This window comes from Haliotis rubra, unplaced genomic scaffold, assembly GCF_003918875.1.
Source record: "Haliotis rubra isolate DU_JTF1 unplaced genomic scaffold, ASM391887v1 Scf1, whole genome shotgun sequence".
Classification (NCBI taxonomy): domain Eukaryota; kingdom Metazoa; phylum Mollusca; class Gastropoda; order Lepetellida; family Haliotidae; genus Haliotis; species Haliotis rubra.
Window position 1 is genome coordinate 457241 of NW_025764891.1, and position 19695 is coordinate 476935.

The following is a 19695-nucleotide window of genomic DNA, read 5'->3' on the forward strand; positions in this document are numbered from 1 at the left end:
CATTTTATTTTGTGAAATTACACATTGATCTTTCTTCTTTACATTGCAACCAGTTTGGGTGAAGTACTGAGTATTTGTAGTTGGGAAATGGCATTTGAAAGGATGCAGCAGTTTATCTGAAAAAAATGCTGAGTCATCGCTTCAACGCTCCCTAGTGGGCTAAAGCCACAGCTTTGATTTGTAAGACTGAATTTTTTGGATTCGTGAGGCAATTGTACATCAGAATACATGTTCAAACCTTTTGGCCTCTCTCGGTACAAAAATCACCACAGGGCTCTTGGACTAACAGTGCCTACGTTCAGAGAACTCTGCCACCAATGTGTTTATTCCGGACGTAACGGCTTGTACATTCAGGGCAACTGAACTTGCCTGTTTTAAGTTTTTACACAGCTTGAAGTAACCGTTCCAAAACTGTAGAACTTGTGTCCAGGTATGAAGCAAACATACTCGCAATCTATATATTTACAGGACTTTAGAGTGTTGTTACGTCCAACGGGCCTGAAACAACATCAGATGCGGCCGTGTGACTACGGGTACAAGACCTACGACGACGTCTTGAAAGAAAGGGCAGGGTTGACTACTACTACACAGTACGCTCCCCCAGCGGCAAGCAGAGACACGCCCCCGCCATCGTACGAGAACCCAGCCTTCGAGAAGGGCAAGGAGTCCTACTATACTCAGTTATAAGCAGCACTGAATAAGATTACGAGATATAGTTAATGTTGTAAAGCGAGATGTTGCTCAACCGTAGCGTAAGGTTTGTTTTCATTTATTTTGTAAAAATCCCTTTTTTGTTGTTATTTTTATCATTTTTAAGCAATCTTTTACAACTATTTTCTATTAAGTCGACCACATTAAGATAGGGTCTCATAATGCTTATTGCAATATTGGTTTCCTGTTAATAGAATCTTCACGGGAACAACTGAAGCGTGTACACTCAGTTTCTGCCCAATATTTTATTTCAAATAGCAGTAAATGGAATATATTACGTTTGGTAACACTGTTAAACTCTATCGATATTCATGAGTTTTTAATATGTAATTTCTTTTATGCAATGCAGTATTTTATTACATTTGAAATTGTGTATTTCACCTATAACTGAATTATTCTCTGCTGCATTTCCTTCAAACTAAATATAAATAAGATTACACATAAAGACATATTTGTGAGAAAACACATGTGCTGACTGATACATGTGTGATACAGTGGTTGTTTTCGGTTAAGAGTTGGTTTTTGTTAACAAAAATACTCAAAGAATGTCAATACTCCCGTGTTCAAACATAATCGATTATTGTCAAAATAGATATCAGAAATTGTGGGGTGTCGAAACACGATATAGCAGATTTTGTAACGTTCAGTTCAATGTTTTGATCAGGACAGGAAAAAATAATTGACAAAATACATATGAACTGAAGAAGGAATGATCTTTTGGGTTCACGGTTATAACAATCTATTCACAGCGATCTGTTCGAATTGACCCATTTCAAAGTCGCCTTGATAACCTGCAGGGCGCTGTACGAATCCATTAAAATCGTCACTTAACAATATAGCCAGGTAGTCATAGAATTTTACTTTGTAGGACTTAGATGAGTCAAACTTTAATGGGTATGTGCTTTCACGTTGTGTTTAACTTTTTCACCCGTTTAACAGTAACATTATTCGCGCTCATTACTCACTCCCTATTAATGAGTTATCGCGATTGTAAAGAATGCATATGTATAGTTAATTGCCCAAGTTTGTTACTGTTTACAATCCTACAGATCTGAACAAACATACACACACAAAAATTAAGCTCCAATGTGGAAAAACAACATATTTTTCAATCGTATACTATTATAATTTGGACGAAAAGCAGAAACGAAACTCGATCAGCCAGTGACATGTTTTATCAGTGTTTTTACGACCATTTCAATTGTCGTGTTATATGATTCCTGGGACCATCTGAAAACAATATACGGTGTAACGTACTAACATGTCTGCGGGTATCAAGGGTACCTCGTGCATTCACAAAACGTAAAAACACACAAAAAAGTACTTACCCGTAAGGACACAGATACAGTTGAATTTATTTTGGGTTCACCCTAGGATTACAATTGTTTCATTGTTCTCATTGTTTGCGAAGAGGCACATACCTGACGTCATATGAACGCTTGGTCGCAAATAATTGCAGATGACGTCATCCATTGTTCATAACGTCATGATGATTCTATTTGACGTCGCTCCAACGAAAGAATAACTATGATGATGTCACCGTTTTTCATTCAAAACATCCCCTATTTCTAATTGTCTCAGAAAATGGGTAATATCAAGCATGACCTAGGGCAGTGGAGGAAATACTGTTTTGTTCCTTATGAATGGGTTCACTCAGGATAGATCATTCGTTATTTCTCAATGCTCTTAGGTTATTTTCTACTAATTCCCATGTCCAAATTTACTTATTCTTGTGTACTGTGACTTATGATTACTTTTGACATGTACTTATCATAACTATAATTAATCAGATTTTATATGGCAAAGTGATGACTTAATGAAAGTCAGTAGATTACTGCCTTTATTGTGTTATTAGAACGTTTTTATAGCCCGTGCAAAGTATATTGAGAAAAATATTTGTATTTACATCTACGTCATAATCTGAAGTATGAATAAAGAATTTTATATTTTTCATCCTTGTTTTGTGGTTACATTAATTAAACAGCGATAACAGTGTATGCTTGTGTGATCCTTATTAACTTTACCAATGTGCAGTATGAAGGCAAGTTTTTTTTAAAGACAAAGTTGTCTTTATTATATCATCCGAAATGTTCAGTAAAGATGTCCACACAATGTCCTATTAAACCAATGTCCATACAGCATATGTTTATCTGAGCATATAAATACAAAATTGGTCCTTTGGTTAACAACTGATCCTGAATTCCTTAATCTGACTTCACAGCTAAAACATGCTACATAACACATTTTTAAAGCAAGTCATGTCAAACAAAAAACTAATGTAATCTCTGACATTGAAGGAGTACTTGCTTTGTCAGTGCTTAAAATATGTCTATTAATGATAACAGTGAAATGAACAAAACCCGCTGATTTCGTATCTGGGCAATTGAAATCACATTGTGCGCATTTCGGACTCTGTAAAAGATTGAAATGCATATTATGCCCATGCGTTTGTTCAAGGTGCCGGCGTGGTGGGGTAGGTAGCCTAGTGGTTAAAGCGTTGGCTCCTCACGCCGAAGACCCGGGTACGAATCTCCACATGGGTACAATGTGTGAAGCCCATTTCTGGTGTCCCCCACTGTGATGTTGCTGGAATATTGCTAGCCGTCCTCCATGTTAAATATGTCTGTGTACAGTGTACAGTAAATTGGTGAATTCCTTGCAATCATCTCACTTTTTCTAATTCATGAACATACACCTTCCAACTGTAGTAAGTGAAATGTGAGCACTGAGCATAACAGAATTGGAAGGCTTAGCGACAGCTGCAGTGACATTTTGGTCGTTCATAATATGCTATATTATGTTGAACTTAATGATGTCTAGGATGAAGACCTTATATAACAAACTAAACACAAAATTCAGAAATTTGGACATTTATTGCATTGTACATACCAGTAAGAGAACACAGAGCAATTCGTAACACAGTCAGATTGTTGCATTGTACCTGAAACCATGTTTGCATATGTTTGTCCCAGGATTAATATAAAAATGGCTCTTTCCGACAATATGTATGAGAATATGAAAACACTTCACGCCAGTGTCCTGATTTGGAAACCATTTATGATTTGGACAAAAATAAGTACTCATATCCACGGCATACTAAAATTTTGCGGCATATCAGCAGTATATATATATGTACATACATCTTTATTTATATTTATATATACAATCTGAAATAGTGATCATCTTATGAATGCTGAAAGTGAAAATATCACAAATCACTGAGCATCAGTACCTCTGTTTATTTCTCAAAAATAGTCATATATTTCTGAAAAACTTTTATCCCTTCTACAAGGAATCAAGTGATCATATAAATAATACAATTTGTGACACCTCCCTTTGGACATAATGCTGACTTTCTTGGAGTAATTCAAGTGAATATGTGTATTTGTGATAAAAGAAACAAATACTGTTTGTATAAAATAAAACTCATGATCACTCCTATCACAGATATATGTGATTTTGAACATCACAGCAGAACGATCATAGTAAAGTATTCATACACAAAAGAATATGAGATCATATTTTGACAATAACACCATTTCGACAATACCATATGCTAATATGACACATTGTACCCAAATATAAAACCCTGTTAAACCCTACAGAAAAAAAAAAAAAACAAATTTCGCTCAAATTGTTGAATTACAAGTGACATATATGTATTTTGTTATTTTTCATGAAATTCAGCATATTCTTGGAGGTAATTTCAATGATAATAATTATCTTCAGATATATTAATGAGTAATAAGCTTCATTATTGTATTGGTTTCCCAGGTACTCGCTGAAAGATAACTGGTGATTGCAACAAGTTTTACCTCTCCAGAACAAAACTTCTAACATTTGAGAAGCACATTTCCAAATTCTCGAATCCACAAGTATATTAAAAGAGCATACTGTCTGAAATCAACTGCTTGTATTGTCACCATGATTCACCGACTTTACATCTTAACAATAAATGAATGACTTCATAATTGAGACAATGATTCATTTGTAAGTTTGATGAAAATTAACAATACTGATATAGACAAACACTGCTTGTATCACTCACTGATAAATCATAGAACTTGCAACAATGTAACACAATGTATATGGCAACAAATATATGATAACAAGCACAAAGAAACAAACCCGTTTTGTAAGCTCACCACATCACACGCCATCAGATCAAACAGTTAAAGTTAAATACACTCACTCACTCAGAAGCAATTACATAACATGGCTCTTTCAAGCTTAAACATCAATCACACTCAGCATGTCAACAGATAAAAAGATAAACAAAAATATAGCACAACATGATACAATATTTTGATATTGGACGGGTTCATGTTTAGAATATTAAATGAAACTTAAAATAATGCATATATATAAGCAATGTTTGCTTACACAGATAACAGGTGGTTGCTTCAGGAAACATACTGAATCATAATGGATAGCTTTTATAGATGGTGATGTCAGAACATATTGGTATAAGCTGTAGTTGTCAAATATCCAGAGTATCCTTTTTTCCCATCATATTATGAAATTGTAAGGATATTTATTGAATTGACAAGTTCAATATATGCAATAATTATTTTAAAGTAAAACATGTCTGCACTCATAACATTCTCAGTTCAAATACACTGAACAAATAATGTTATTGATCATGACAATTTTATGGTAATATTTTTGTGTAATTGTGTCCTAAGTCTTCACAATAAAAAAATATCAACTAAAATATTCATGATCCCCAACATTTTTTGCTCGGTAATTTTCAGATATAAAGCTTTTCCTTTCTACAGAAAATGAGACAGTTGCAGTTTGGTATATAGATAGTGACAGTTGTGTTTGGGTGATATTGCAGATATTCCCCCTACAGAGACCGTTGGATATGATGTGACAGATCAGTCAATGAAGAGTGAGTCGAAGGGGTCATCTTTGTTGTAGTGTAGAGAGGGAGGCGTAGGTTGTGGGGTGTCCACCAGATTGTATGTTCGTAACATCTGGTACTCACTGGGGCCACCGCGATCGATCCTTACTGGTTTTAGCTTCTCATGCCGCAATCTAAACAGATTGGTAAGAATCTAAGGTTATAAAATGCAATAAGCTCACCACGTCAGGAGGTGGGGGAGAGGGAGTCAGTCGAGGCTGAAACACATCTCAGGTGCAATAAATGGTACCTTAAAGTCATTGAAAGTTGTACATTACAGTAAATTTATTACAGTATTCCACTGTATCATGGGTGCATGTAAGCAATACAATCTGGTCCAGACAAACTAACTCATCCCAACATCAGACACATCACAGAGCTTGATCCCATAATTCTAGGGTATACTATTCAAAAGAAGCTTAGGACTACACCATTCTTTCATTTCATGTAGGGCTGCAACGATGTATCAAACTATCGATGGATTGCAATTGTTGAGTCTCTGATAACAATTTATCGATGGTAGAAATGAAACACTATCTATGCATCGATAGTATGTGTGACTATCAATGGTTTAGTAATTGACTTTCGTTGATCAATGCGCAGCAAAAATACAGGAAGTACCAGATTCGTTCACTTTGAGACTTGCAGCTTCATTAAGTTTATGTTTTAACTGTTTACTTGATTTGGGTTACTTGTCAGTTATTAAAAGAGACTGAAACTACTTTATTTCATATAAACTATACATTCATTTGGGAAATGACTTCAAATGAGACAATTCAAGGAAAAATAAACTATTGCAATAGTATTGCAATAGTTGGTCACAATAGACTATCGCTATCGCAATAGTATGTTGCAATAGACTATGTTGCAATAGACTATCGCAATAGTATGTTGCAATAGACTATCGATCGCTATCGCAGTAGTTGTTTCCCCCTCAATAGTCACCCCTAATTTCATGATAGTTAATCATAGTTCAATTTACACAATTTTATTCAAAGACACACTCCAAACTTTCAGCAATAACACAGCATTCTGACCATAATCAAGTCTTTATTGCATCAGCGGTTGCCTCACCTTTTGCCTTTGCCCTTTTCAAACGGCTTTTCCTTCAGTTGCTCTGCGATTGTCTTGTCATCTACGTAGAATGTGGACTTGCCAAACACTGGAGGAGGTGGAGAGGGAGTCCGTCTAGGCTGAAACACATAACAGTACATATATTCCTGGAGGTAGGTGATGTTTTACTCCACAGGGGTGGAAATAACTTTAAAATTGCTTGTGTACTCCGGAACACTGGCACATGTAAAATCACTTGCCCTGATAATTTTCCACTACACCGGCCGTTTTCTTGTTGATTTTTTAAAATAAACAACATAAATAACATTGGAAAGTCAACTGGACACCGGTACAGTGTGATATACAAATTTGCTTGCCCGACAGAAAAAAACACTGGACTCGGACGTCGGGCAATGGGTTATTTCCACCCCTGCTCCATACTCAGTAATACATAATATAATTGTATAAAGGACACCGTCATGTCATGTAATGAGTGAGTGAGTTTAGTTTTACGCCACACCAATGACATGTGTCAACCAAGTCAGCGAGCCTGACCACCCGATCTCGTTAGTCGCCTCTTACGACAAGCATGGGTTACTGAAGGTTCATTCCAACCCGGACCTTCACGAGTCATGTAATGAGTGAGCAAGTGAGTCAGACTTTAAAGTTACATCGGCAGTGTTTCAGCCACAGTATGACTATAAAAGGTTGTGCATGGAAAATATGTGTTCTGACACAGGAAGTGCTGTATTTAGTTATAAATGACCGTATTTTAAAGAAGGTGCATGAGCCAACCTGTGAGCTGGGCTCATGTCACAAGGTATCACGGCGTACATTGAGTCAGGAACCAGACCAGAAGCGAGGTGTTGGACCGTCACTTACATCACTTCCTAAGGAGAGTTATGTCGCTCTTTGGTAGAAAAAGATAGCCCATTGAAAGACATATGTCTTTGGTGTGACGAGCAAACACTTTACCCCCACCAACCTGTACTGCTTCAGTAGCTTACCTTCTCATCATCAGATCCATGTGTTGAGTCTTCGTGTATGATCTGGTGGGTGGTCTGTTTCTCTCCCAGTAGTGGATGGGAAGGCAGACTCATCGGGTCAATCAGAACATCGTATGGAACCATCGGGTGTTGGTAGGTTGCAGGGTTGTACAAGTCCCACGGCTCGGGCTGGCCGAAAGTTCCTAAACACAACATTGTGGTACTACAGATGTTTGTAAGCTGATGATGATGATGAAGTTTTTACTTACTTCTCAAACTGCCCATTGAAAACAATCACAATAACACAATCACACTGCTCACACTGTAAATTTAAAATAATCACAATTTGCACATTGTCATTTAAGGGTGTAACGATGCATCGAACTATCGATTGATCGCGATTGTGAGCCCCCCGATAGTACTTTATCGATAGGTGTATGAAATGACGATCCAATGCATCGATACTATCGCTTTAATTTGTTTTATAAATAACGGTAACTTGAAAACGTGTTCTGTCCTACAGTCCAAACCCTGATTGGGATTAATCTCTATTTGCTATAAGCGACAGAATTTAGCAGTGATATAAGGGGGATGTAGAGTTACCCCCCTTACCAAAATGGCAGCTCAAGCAGACAGCGGGGATTTTGTGAATTTTGAAATCGTAAACAAATACGTCAGTTAAGTCTGCTGTATGGGAACACTTTGGTTTTGTAAAAACAGATAAATTGGACAAGAAGCGAGTTGCATGTCGGAAGTGTAAGCTGATATTGAAGTATTGTGGAAATACAACCAATTTGACTGATCATGTGCGTCGGAGGCACAGTCTTGATGCGCTTGCCCCAACCAAGGATAGGCCTAAGAGACAAACAACCCTGATAGTGCTAAATGACAACACTACTCTACTTTCGTTGTCAAAACGAGCAAGAGACATTTCGGCAGCCATTCTTGAATATATTGTGAAAGATTTGCGGCCATTCAGTGTTGTCCAAAATTATGGGATTAGGAACATGTTGAGAGTTTTGGAACCACGTTACACAATCCCCTTGCAACGGTATTTCCCGGATTCTGCCTTGCCCATGTTGTATGAGACTGTTCAAACTAAGGTCAGGAATGACATTTCCTGTGCTGAGGATGTTTCACTCACAACTGATGGATGGACTAGCAGACTCTTAAATCTGCACATGTGGACAGACTCTTGTTTCTAAACAAGAATTGGAAAGTTGGAACCCAAAATAATAAATGAACTATTATCTGCCTTCATACTATTTGAGTAATTTATAAAATCAGAGTTAATGTGAAATATTGCCATTTGCCAATTATGTTAACCCATCTTTCAACTTGAGTCACCAAGTTATCTGCTGACACATTTACCCAGTATTTATGAGATTTCTTGATACTTTCATAGTGACAAAAGATTATAGCCTTCTTTAAATCTGTTGACTGTTCAGTGCACTGGATATATTTTGTCATCTTCATGGTGTTAAAACTAAAACATATCTACCTGTGAACTGTTTAATTTTCAACCTTTACACACAGTAAGTGTTTTCTATTGAAACTGAAAGGTGACCATTTGTCAAAATGTGACAGAGCCACAGAGCCAGTATTTATTCTTTATTTTGTATGTTATTTTACATACAAAGTTGTAGGGATCAAAGAGTCTGCAAACCACAGCTTTGTAATAAATAGTATTAAATCCTGTGTGAATGTGTTGGCTTGTTGTGGAATGTTTTAATACTAAGACATGTTCATGAAGAAGTCATCATGACAACTTGACCAATACTGACCTGGAAGTTGTAAGGAATAAACACCTGAACACATTTTATGGTTTAAGTAGTTTAATGTAAAAGAAGCTGGTAGAAAATGGCAATTTATCTGAAATTTGAATTTTGTCTGAACTATCGCAATAGTTATCGCAATAGTAGCTTGCAATAGACTATTGACATCCGATAGTAGCATGCAATAGTCTATCGATATCGCACTAGTTCCTTAGACCTCAATAGTCACCCCTATTGTCATTTAAATAACAGCACGTCATACATTGGCCAATCAAAATAATTCACACATTGCCCATTGGAAACAGTCACAATAAACACACTGACAATAAAATCAATCATACTAAACATACTTCCAAATTAAATCAATCACAGTAGACACACTGACAATGAAAATCAATTAAAAAAAACCCATTGTCCATTAAACCCATTCATACTTCATAAAAATAAGATTCCACCAGTGGGTAAGGTGGAGGGAAGCTGGAATGATGTGACACCAGGGATACTGACCAACATAATGCCCATCTGTGGTCCACATCCGCACAGTGCAGTCCATTGATGTAGACAGCAGGATCTTCCGTTCTTCCATCAGGTCAAAGTCGGTGATACTCTCTACATGGCCTCGCCAAGTCTTAAACACTGCAATTCAAAAACGTGAATGTGGAAAACTCAAAATTAATATATTTTATTGGTAATAAATAAATGTGAATATTGTCAACAATACAACACTCAATCATTAATAATAATAATAATAATTGCATTTATATAGCGCATCATTCACTAATAAATGCTCTGTGCGCTTAAGATGGAAATTGACACTTGAAAAGAAATGTTTTGAGGCCAGTCTTAAAAGATGTTAGTGACTCGCTGGTTTTGAGTTCAAGCGGTAGCGCGTTCCACTTCATTGCTGCATTGAAAGCGAACGACCTTTTGCCAAAGTTGGTTTTGATGTTAGGCACTGTCACTAGCATTTGGTTTTGTGATCTCAGTGAGCGTGAGGGCTGATACAGGGGCAGTAACTCTGCGAGGTAGTCAGGGGCCATTCCGTTGAGACACTTGTACGTCATTACAATAGTTTTGTAGTCAATTCTTCCGGTGATTGGTAGCCGGTGATTGGTAGCCAGTGTAAATCATTCACTCATTCAATCAATCATTCACTCACTTTGAAGAATATAATACTCATTAATACATCATTTGATATTTACTGATTAGATTTACCATTAAAACACTCCAAAGTTATTTGTGTTGGTATTTCTGAAAATGCAAGCAACGTGCCTACCAAATTTCATCAATGGTATTCAATAATATTCCAAATGAAGCAATCCTACTCATCTACAGATCATGATTTCATTAATACAAAACAAATATGAGTAATTACAACCACATTTCAATTGTCCACTCACACTCTGGGGGTGAATCTGCAGGTGTGTCATGGCAGTAGTTGTCGATGTCCCATGCATAGATGAAGCCCATGCTGTCACCAGTGAACAGCAAGGTGTTGGCCTTGTTGGTGATCATTGTACTGACCATGGCTCCCTTCACACTGGACTGTGTAATATATAGAAGGGTTTCATACAGAATAAACACATGCAAAGTGTCAATCATGCCTCATTGAAATTTCAATTATGTTTCATCCATAATCTGTGCCACATAAAAGGTTTCTTATTTTCTTAAACATTTTTGTCATACTTGAAACTTACTTCATACTGGAAATTTGGCTACATAACAAACATGTAGGCATATTGTTGTCTATGAGAACATAAAACCTGCACATATCAACCCCCTTGATCCTCCAATTTCTCATACACCCATGTAAACTTAGGATATTAATACTGGGGTGCAATACGGGTGACATGGTCAAATTCTGTATTGCACCCCAGATTCCGTATTGAACCCCTGCTGGTTCTACTTATTAAGTAACAGATTAATGCAAGATAAGAGGGTATATAATAAATATAGCACGTCATACTAGTGCATTTGGATGTTTTGTATTGACCTAGATGAGTCATGGGAGCAGAGAAACAAAGAGTTCAAAGAACGAGTTGTTCCTCTGCTCCCATGACATCTTCTCGTTCAATACAAACATCCAAATGCACTAGTATGACATTCTATATATGTATGTGACTCTTACCCCATGGAACCATGTGTCCACCCATCCCCAGCATCCACCCCTCTAAGGACACTTTCTCCAGGAAACTATTACATGTGTCCATCCCACTTGCCAGATCCCCTCCCTCTATCATCCCAGCCATCTACAAATGAGAGTGACACCTACCCCAGGAAACTGTGCCATGAGTTTGCCTCCCTGGAAGACGTTCCAGATGTGGATGTGGGCACGAGGTCCACTGGACACTAGCGACCCTGCATCTTTCTTGTAGGCTCTGGTCTGCAGGAACACCAGCTTGTTGATGCTCAAGTCTCCATCCACTAAAAGCAATCAAACTACAGAGTGTAAGTGAAAGTTGCTTTAACACCAGTGAACAGCATTGAAATGACATCACTAGACCTGAAAGGTTGTACCAGGCAAAACCAGTCACAGATAGCATGGACAAAAAGGCCAAGATGGCTTGTAATCAGAAGACAAAGCGTTTGCCACCATGATGGTGCATCAAATGTAAAGTTTTCTTGAACACATTGATGGGAAGTGAAGATGCATTATCATGGAAATCTGAAATCGGATTGGCTGAAGAATCCACACATCCTGGAGGACTTGATGATCAAAATTAGCTCAGGGTTTTCTTGACATGATTTCCTATGGACAAGATCAGATTTTAATGCTTTTTGTTTGTTGTTTAATGTCACACTTAGCCATATTCCAGCTATATGTCAGTGGTCTGTAAATAATCAAGTCTGGACCAGACTATCCAATGATCAATGTTATGCTGTACAGCATGAGCATCTGTGCCCTTGGGATACAATGACATGTTTCAACCAAATCAGCAAGCTTGACTACCTGATCCCATTAGTCGCCACTTATGACAAGTATGGGTTGGTGAAGACCAATTCTCACCAGGATCTCCACAGGTTTAGATCTTCATGAGACTGAACTAAATAACTGGTTCAAGAGTAAAATGATGTTATTTAAGTCTCTAAGTTTTTTCATTGACTGGATTTTAGGTTAATAAATATAACATTATCTTATTGGCATTAGAATGTACATATGGCACCTAAAATATTATGGGTGGGTGGTGGGGCTGGAGAGGTATCAAAAATATACACCAGTTCAAATTGATTTCATAGACTTGATGCGGATAAACTTAATTCAAATGATGATGAAACAAAAACACTGGCTTCAATATGTAAACATCAGAGTGTGACACAAACCCTGTCCATATTCGTATTTGCAGTTTTTTCAATATGTAAGCTCCATCTAATCCAGAAATGCATCCACAGCATCACGTTGGTTTGTCAATGTGAGTTTCTTATGTATGGGACAGTTTGACAAGTAATATTATGGAATCAACCAATGAGTAATCACTACAAGGGCAACATCCTGTGATTATCAGTGTTATCATGCCAGTGGTAAAGTGTTTTCTTTGGGAAAAAGTGAGTGAGTGAGTGAGTATGGTTTTACGCCGCTTTTAGCAATATTCCAGCAATATTCCAGCAGGGGACACCAGAAATGGGCTTCACACATTGTACCCATGTGGGGAATCAAACCCAGGTCTTCGGCGTGACGAGCAAACGCTTTAACCACTGAGCTACCCTACCGCCCCTTTGGGGAAAAGGATGCAATACTTGTGTGAATACTATTAAGCCATTTCTTCACAACAAATGTTCTATTGTATGACACACAATAAAATACAGACTGTATGCAATAACATTTTGACTCAGTAAGCAGTGCCTAAAAAGTTTGATTGTATTTTGATCTAAAAGTAGGTCAAGGGGCATATATTTGCACTTACACAGTAAATACAGCATGGAAAAGTAAACTCAGTTCTAATTTATTGATGAATTTGATGTGTACATACATGACTGGTCCTGGTAATGAGGAGGAGATGGAGGAATGAGGTGACAGAAGATGTGTCCAGACACCATGTTCCACACGATCACCTCTCCGTCATAGCTGGCCGTCGCCAGTAGGTTCGGGGGACACTGGGCCACGGTCAGGATGTCCTCCTTGTGACCATTTTTCTGGGGAGGACATTTCACATTTATATTACACTCGATGTACCTAATTTTAAAAGGGAGCTAAGCTCAGATCCAGGATCCTGGATTTTGAAAAGGGGTCATGAAGTGAACACAACCAAATGAGCTTACATGTTGAATGTCCAAAAAAAAAGTATTCATACTTTGTACCCTGCCTCTGGAGTCTAACATTAAAGAGCTAGGATTCCCAGCTAAGTTGTATTGGTAGGAAAATCAGGAAAATTTATATTTTTTGTTAAAAGTTTTTTGTCTTAAATTCTGAGGCATGTAAACATTTAACATTAAAGTCAAAGAAATAATCTTACCCCATGGAACCATGTGTCCACCCATCCCCAGCATCCACAAAAATAACGAACATTTAGAGCTTCTTCCTTTATACTAGTCCTTTTATCAGTGAAACACACATCACCGTAATATTAGCTTGAAATATGATAGCATGAACTGGGAAATGTTGAACTGGGAAATGTTAATGTTAACCAATTTTGTCATTTGCTGTTGAGTTGGGATGGAATATCAGCCCCTAATCAGGTCTCAATACATCTTAGGCAGTGGTGATTATATATGTTGTACAATGCTGCAGTCAGCAATCTGACATTGGCTACATACCAGGTCATCATTCCAGTATTCGAGAGGGTGCTGTACGTGGTGGATGTTGCTGTCGGACAAAGAGTCGTAGTAGATGTTGATTCGGCGGTCCCAGCCAACAGAAACTACATATCTGGAATGGGAGTATTACATCACTGTTATGGTGGAAAGGAAGTCAAAAAGGTTGAGCAACTTTGAGAATCCTCTAATCAACCTACACATCATCATGTAGACAAAAGTGGACATGTTTGGTGTCCTGAAAAACACATAGCTTTATGAAAATACCACTAAATATTCAAAATCAACTAGCTATAGTTGCATCAGTTCAAGAGTAAGACCCAGTGAGAGTTAGATTCTGTGTTATTATATACAAGTGGGAAGGGTTTTAACACTTTATAGTGCAAGACAATGGCAACTGGTGTCACACATTATTCTTGTTCGGAATACTTTCATCACTACATAATTAAGTCATGACTACATACCTATTTTTATTCATCTCTACATATGTTACATCACAAACTTCTTCATTTTCTTCCTCTGAAATAAAGAAACCTTAAAATGTTACCTGTCACAAGAGAAGGTGAGGTGAGGTGAAATTGGGTTTAACATCGTGCTTGAGAATATTTCGCTCATATGACGACGTGCATGTGTGTGTATGTGTAAGTGCGGCTGCTTGTACTAGCCCAGACTGAAGCTGGTTATATAGTGCTAGCTCACTGAGATACCATGCCGCAGTGAAGCATGAATACCCCACTCAGGCACATTATACGGACTCCGAGCCGACCAGTCCTTGTTGTACCCATTAATGCCGAGCGCCAGGCAGGGACCAACAAGTACCATATTTTAACGTCTTTTGGTATGACGCGGTCGGGATCGAACCTGCGACCTTCCGCTCTCTGTGTCACAAGAGAAATATATAAATAAGGAAATTAGATATCAATGTCATACAATTATGTGACCATTGTACATATAAGCAACCAAATATCAGTGCATCAAGGGAGATAACTGTACACAAAGCGATTTCTTTAGAAGTTAATTTATCAAGAACAGTACATCAAGCTGTATTTGTTTGTAAAGATTTATGTCATGGAAAGAAAATTTAATATCTCACCCTTCTCCAGCACTCGTAGACAATGCCCATTGTTGTAGTTCCAGATTCTTAGAATTCCATCACGGCCACCAGTGATCAACCTTGAGACAATCAGATAGGAAGTCAGAACAATGCCTATATATATGACGTACCGGTATGTACATATCACACAAATCTTGTGTATTTCTCAGTAAATTCTTAAAAAGCATTTCTTGGGAAAAAATCAACTTGCAATAATCAAACCTTTTCCACAGATATCAAACAATAGTTTTTACCCTTTTTGCATTTGTTTTTCTGTGAATATCTTCATAACATATGCACATTAATCAATAACAACAAAGCAACAATTTGAAACCACAAACATAATAATATAATAAATACACTACCCCATATACTCATAAAGGAGCTGCGATGAAAATTTAAAGACGTCAACTTCCATATTATGAGTAACGGTATAAGAAGTTGACATCAATAAATCATCTCCATTCCCCCTCAATTTTAAGTGTCACAAAAAAATTATTTTCAATACGGCGATCTTTAGTAAAAACTGTGTTCTTCAGTCCATGTAATGAATGACTGATGAGTATAAGGACATCCTCACGTACCTTCTCCCTGTGTTGTCGAATGTCATGGTGGTGATTGCAGAGTCCCCATGTGCATCTCCATACTCAAATATAGGAGTCCCAGTCTCAAAATCCCACAGCTTGATTACCTGCAAGGTCAAGGCAACGCATACTGATTTTACTGGTCTATTAAGTACATTCACATCTTCACACATAGCTGATATATTGAGTACTACAATCATGTGTTCATCAGCCAACTCATTTTGTAACTTCATGTATTACTACGTATGTCACATACATCAGCCTCAGGATTATGAAAGACTACCTTTTAACATTATTTACACGTAATTCACACAATGATGCAATAATACATACATCAATAGTATTAAACAAGAAAAATGTATAATCCAAAACATATTATAAAAATATAATGACTGTTGAACAATAGAATTAATCTTTTCTGTGAAAACAACTCAATAGATCATATGGGAGGGCCCATATTGCTGGACAACCTCACTGTCTTTGCACTGTCTGAAGTTATTATTGCAGTCTTAAATATTTATACTTTGCATAAACTCTGCACACTCTGCCTTGCAAATATACACTTATATCTTCATAAACACATAAAAGTCCATTCTTCGAGATTTCCAGTGGTTCTGCTTTGCACTCACCGATCCATCTGAACAGGTGACAACTTGTTTAAAGCTAGGATTGTATTTACAGCAGGTGACTGGTTCTTTGTGGGTTATTACGATGTCAGCATGAAGCACAGGCCTGCAATACAGGACAGATTTCATCATGTTAACAAACACCTTAACCTGTATGAGTTTTAATGATTTCTAGATCATTACTTGTAATTGTTGCACAGTTTTCTACATACATTCAACCCTATTGTGTTGAAGGGACCAAGGGAACAGTTCAACTTATCCGAGTGTTCGACACATCCGTCAGTATATAGATAATGATAAATATAAGGAAATCGGCAGGGACCGAGAGATGAGTCAGACACAACCGATAATTCGTCTGAACCTAATTAGAGACATTGGGGTTGAACTGTATATGGAACAAAAGAACACATGAATAGTAACAAAATATCATAATGTATTGAACAGAAAGGAAATATCTAATACACGACAGTACTCTTGAATAAAAGCAGCACAAAGAACTATCAAAATCTTCAAATTTGTATTTCTTACTAAAGTCATTTCAAATTGTATTAATTAAAAAATTGCATTGTTATGAAGTGTTCGAAATTCTGTGTTCACAAAGAGACACATGCACTTTTCCCGTGGAAACAGCTTTAAAATGCTGGAATCATAATTCAAAGTTAACACATTTCAATCCTTAAGATACTTGTTATCATATAATTAAGACTAGGTTATATAACAGCTGTCAGAGCCATGTGAAACCACTCACTTCATTCTGAGACTGAGACAGGCCATCTGGTCAGTGGCAACGGCGATGGCTTTGGCTGTGTGAGAGTAGTGGACAGCCTGGAGGTCTCCGCGGATCTTGTGCCCCTTGGGTCTCACCGTCAGTAGGCAGTTCTGATCCTGGATGTCCCAGATCTGACACACAGATTGTTACTATATACCAGTGTCCCCAGAGAGTGAGTGAGTGAGTATGGTTTATTCCACTTAGAGAAATATCATGATGGGGATACCACAATTAGACTTCACAAATTAGAACTCTGTATCCAGAAACTAGCTCAGGCCTTCAGCATAGAGACAAACACTTTAACCACAAGGTTATGCTACAGTTACAAGAGAGTACACAAAGTCTAAAAAAAAGTAACTTGGTCTTAGGGTTTTTAAAAAAAAAGAATATATGTTCTGTGGACATTATTGGTGTCCCAAACGGCATGCAGCATTAAAAATACAGGTGGTGCATTTCAAAGAAAATATTATTGGCCTTGAGGCTACAATTGAAAAAATATTCTGTCTTAAGCAAAGCTCTGTTTATGCACCTGTCATGAGTCATACCTTTATACACCTATCTGTGGACAAGCTGAATATCCTGTTGTCTTCTTCAGCAATGAATAGGTAGAAGATTGGGGCATTGTGGCCTCTCAGCATGGCTGTAGGTTTCCTGGAACAAAATTAACATACCAAGGAATTTACATCTATGAGCCAGAAGAAAATCCCAAAAGCAAAGCATCAACAATTTTCTTAAACGCACATGGCTAATATGGTCAAGGGACACAACTCTTGACAGGGTATGACTATTGGCAACTCTAAGTACTGGCCTATCTGGGCCCAAGTAACATTGAAGTAGTTTATGAGAGTGTGAGATTGTTTTAACCCCAGTTTGAAATATTTCAGCCATATCATGGCAAGTCAAACTTGATCATATGTGAGAGGAAAGACCTGTGATGCAAATTTTGGACAATGACTACAACACAAGGAATTGTACTGACTGTTGTACATGACATGAAAGGGATCTGTGCACTAACACAGTTGTTTCAATAAATTGCTGAATTGCCAGTGTTATCTCAGAGAACTTTGCTACCAATGTCTTCTACCAACATTTAAGGACATAGGTTTTTGGATATATTTATACAACAAGAAGACAATTTTCAAACTTACCCTGACACATAGGGATTCCACAACCTGATAATTCGATCCATGCCTGCAAGAAATCAAGTCTTATAAAAAGATTGGTATTTTTTAAAGTATACTTTAACTGAAGAAGAACACACAATCTTGGACAGGTGTCAAATTGATTCTGGTGCGCCTCTTCTTAAATTTTTAAAGGATATTTAAAACTATGGTTAAAATGATATCGATTTTGAATTCAAAAAGACTCTCCAAAACATTATAAGATTTGCTTGTTTACAAAACACACACCAAAACACAAATGCATAATTTCATACCATACCTGGGCCTAGATTTGACGAACTCCCATACCTCTTAGCACTAAGATAAGTCGTAAATGCCATACATTAACATTAACTTACGACTATCTTAGCACTAAGAGACTTTCGAAAATCTAGGCCCTGGTCCCAATACATACATGCTATATTGATATAATAAATATAGAACACATCAGGATACATATCGTTTGCCACTGTGTTGCTCGTTCCAAAAGAACCCAGTCCTGATAACATCCAGGTTAGAATTCATTTCAGGAACCCATGCTTGCTGTAATAGGTGACTAACGGAATCAATTGATCAGGCTCATTGACTTGATTGATGCATGTCATCATATCCCTAATGCATAGATCGATGCTCATGATGTCAGTCACTGGATTGTCTGGGTTCGATTGTTTACAGATCGCTTTCATATAGCTGGAATATTGCCGAGTGCAGCATTAAACAACAAACAAAAAAAACCAATAGAACCCAAATTCAGGTCCATGAAGACCTACACAACACTGTCATGCACACTCACCGCCTGTAATCATGATATTTTTTTCCTTTGAGAAGTCGAAGCACTTGACCCCCTTGTAGACCCGAAAGATGGCCTGGTCAGCCTCCAGCCTTGTCTTGGTGTTGTTGTAGGCATAGAAGCCCTTCCCCTTGTTCCTGTCCTGGCCAGCACCTGGGTCCTTCACCTCCTTCAGCTGCTGCTCCACATGGGTGCTGCCAATAGTACAACCTGCAAACAGACACATACACTGTAAATTTCTTGACCCGTGAAAATCTGGGTTAGAATTGGTCTTCAGCAACCCATGCTTGTCATAAGAGGAGACTAACTAGATCAGGTGGTCAGGCTTGCAGATTTTGTTGACACATGTCAACATATCCCAGTTGTGGAGATCGAGTCTCACGCTGTTGATCACTGTACCCTCTGGTCCAGACACGAATATTTACAGACCACCGCCATGTAGCTGGAATTTTGATCAGTGTGACATAAACAACAAACAAACTAAACATATTAT

The 19695-nt window shown here is 37.6% G+C and overlaps 2 protein-coding genes and 1 long non-coding RNA gene across 3 annotated transcripts in view; 1 reads left to right on the plus strand and 2 right to left on the minus strand.

Annotated features, from left to right (window-relative positions):
- Nucleotides 1-968, plus strand: part of LOC124280434 (sodium- and chloride-dependent GABA transporter 2-like) — a 35823-nt gene extending 34855 nt beyond the window's left edge. The window contains exon 13 of the mRNA XM_046716723.1: nucleotides 469-968. Coding sequence (XP_046572679.1) covers nucleotides 469-687 — 219 coding nt within the window. The 3' untranslated portion in view covers nucleotides 688-968. The remainder of the gene's footprint in view (nucleotides 1-468) is intronic.
- On the minus strand, nucleotides 839-1327 carry LOC124281365. The gene is made up of 2 exons (XR_006899966.1): nucleotides 1072-1327; nucleotides 839-1008 (listed from the first exon to the last, which is right to left on the minus strand). It is a non-coding gene; the product is annotated as an uncharacterized LOC124281365 (long non-coding RNA).
- A 2242-nt stretch (nucleotides 1328-3569) lies between these two features.
- The window catches only part of LOC124282039 (WD repeat-containing protein on Y chromosome-like), a 63695-nt gene continuing 47569 nt past the window's right edge, over nucleotides 3570-19695 (minus strand). Inside the window, exons 11-26 of the mRNA XM_046718343.1 lie at nucleotides 19206-19412; nucleotides 18401-18443; nucleotides 17798-17903; nucleotides 17232-17383; nucleotides 16487-16589; nucleotides 15858-15964; nucleotides 15274-15353; nucleotides 14645-14699; nucleotides 14184-14295; nucleotides 13400-13562; nucleotides 11704-11855; nucleotides 10832-10976; nucleotides 9939-10067; nucleotides 7678-7859; nucleotides 6692-6810; nucleotides 3570-5751 (exon numbers count right to left, since the gene is read on the minus strand). Coding sequence (XP_046574299.1) covers nucleotides 5592-5751; nucleotides 6692-6810; nucleotides 7678-7859; nucleotides 9939-10067; nucleotides 10832-10976; nucleotides 11704-11855; nucleotides 13400-13562; nucleotides 14184-14295; nucleotides 14645-14699; nucleotides 15274-15353; nucleotides 15858-15964; nucleotides 16487-16589; nucleotides 17232-17383; nucleotides 17798-17903; nucleotides 18401-18443; nucleotides 19206-19412 — 2015 coding nt within the window. The 3' untranslated portion in view covers nucleotides 3570-5591. The remainder of the gene's footprint in view (nucleotides 5752-6691; nucleotides 6811-7677; nucleotides 7860-9938; nucleotides 10068-10831; nucleotides 10977-11703; nucleotides 11856-13399; nucleotides 13563-14183; nucleotides 14296-14644; nucleotides 14700-15273; nucleotides 15354-15857; nucleotides 15965-16486; nucleotides 16590-17231; nucleotides 17384-17797; nucleotides 17904-18400; nucleotides 18444-19205; nucleotides 19413-19695) is intronic.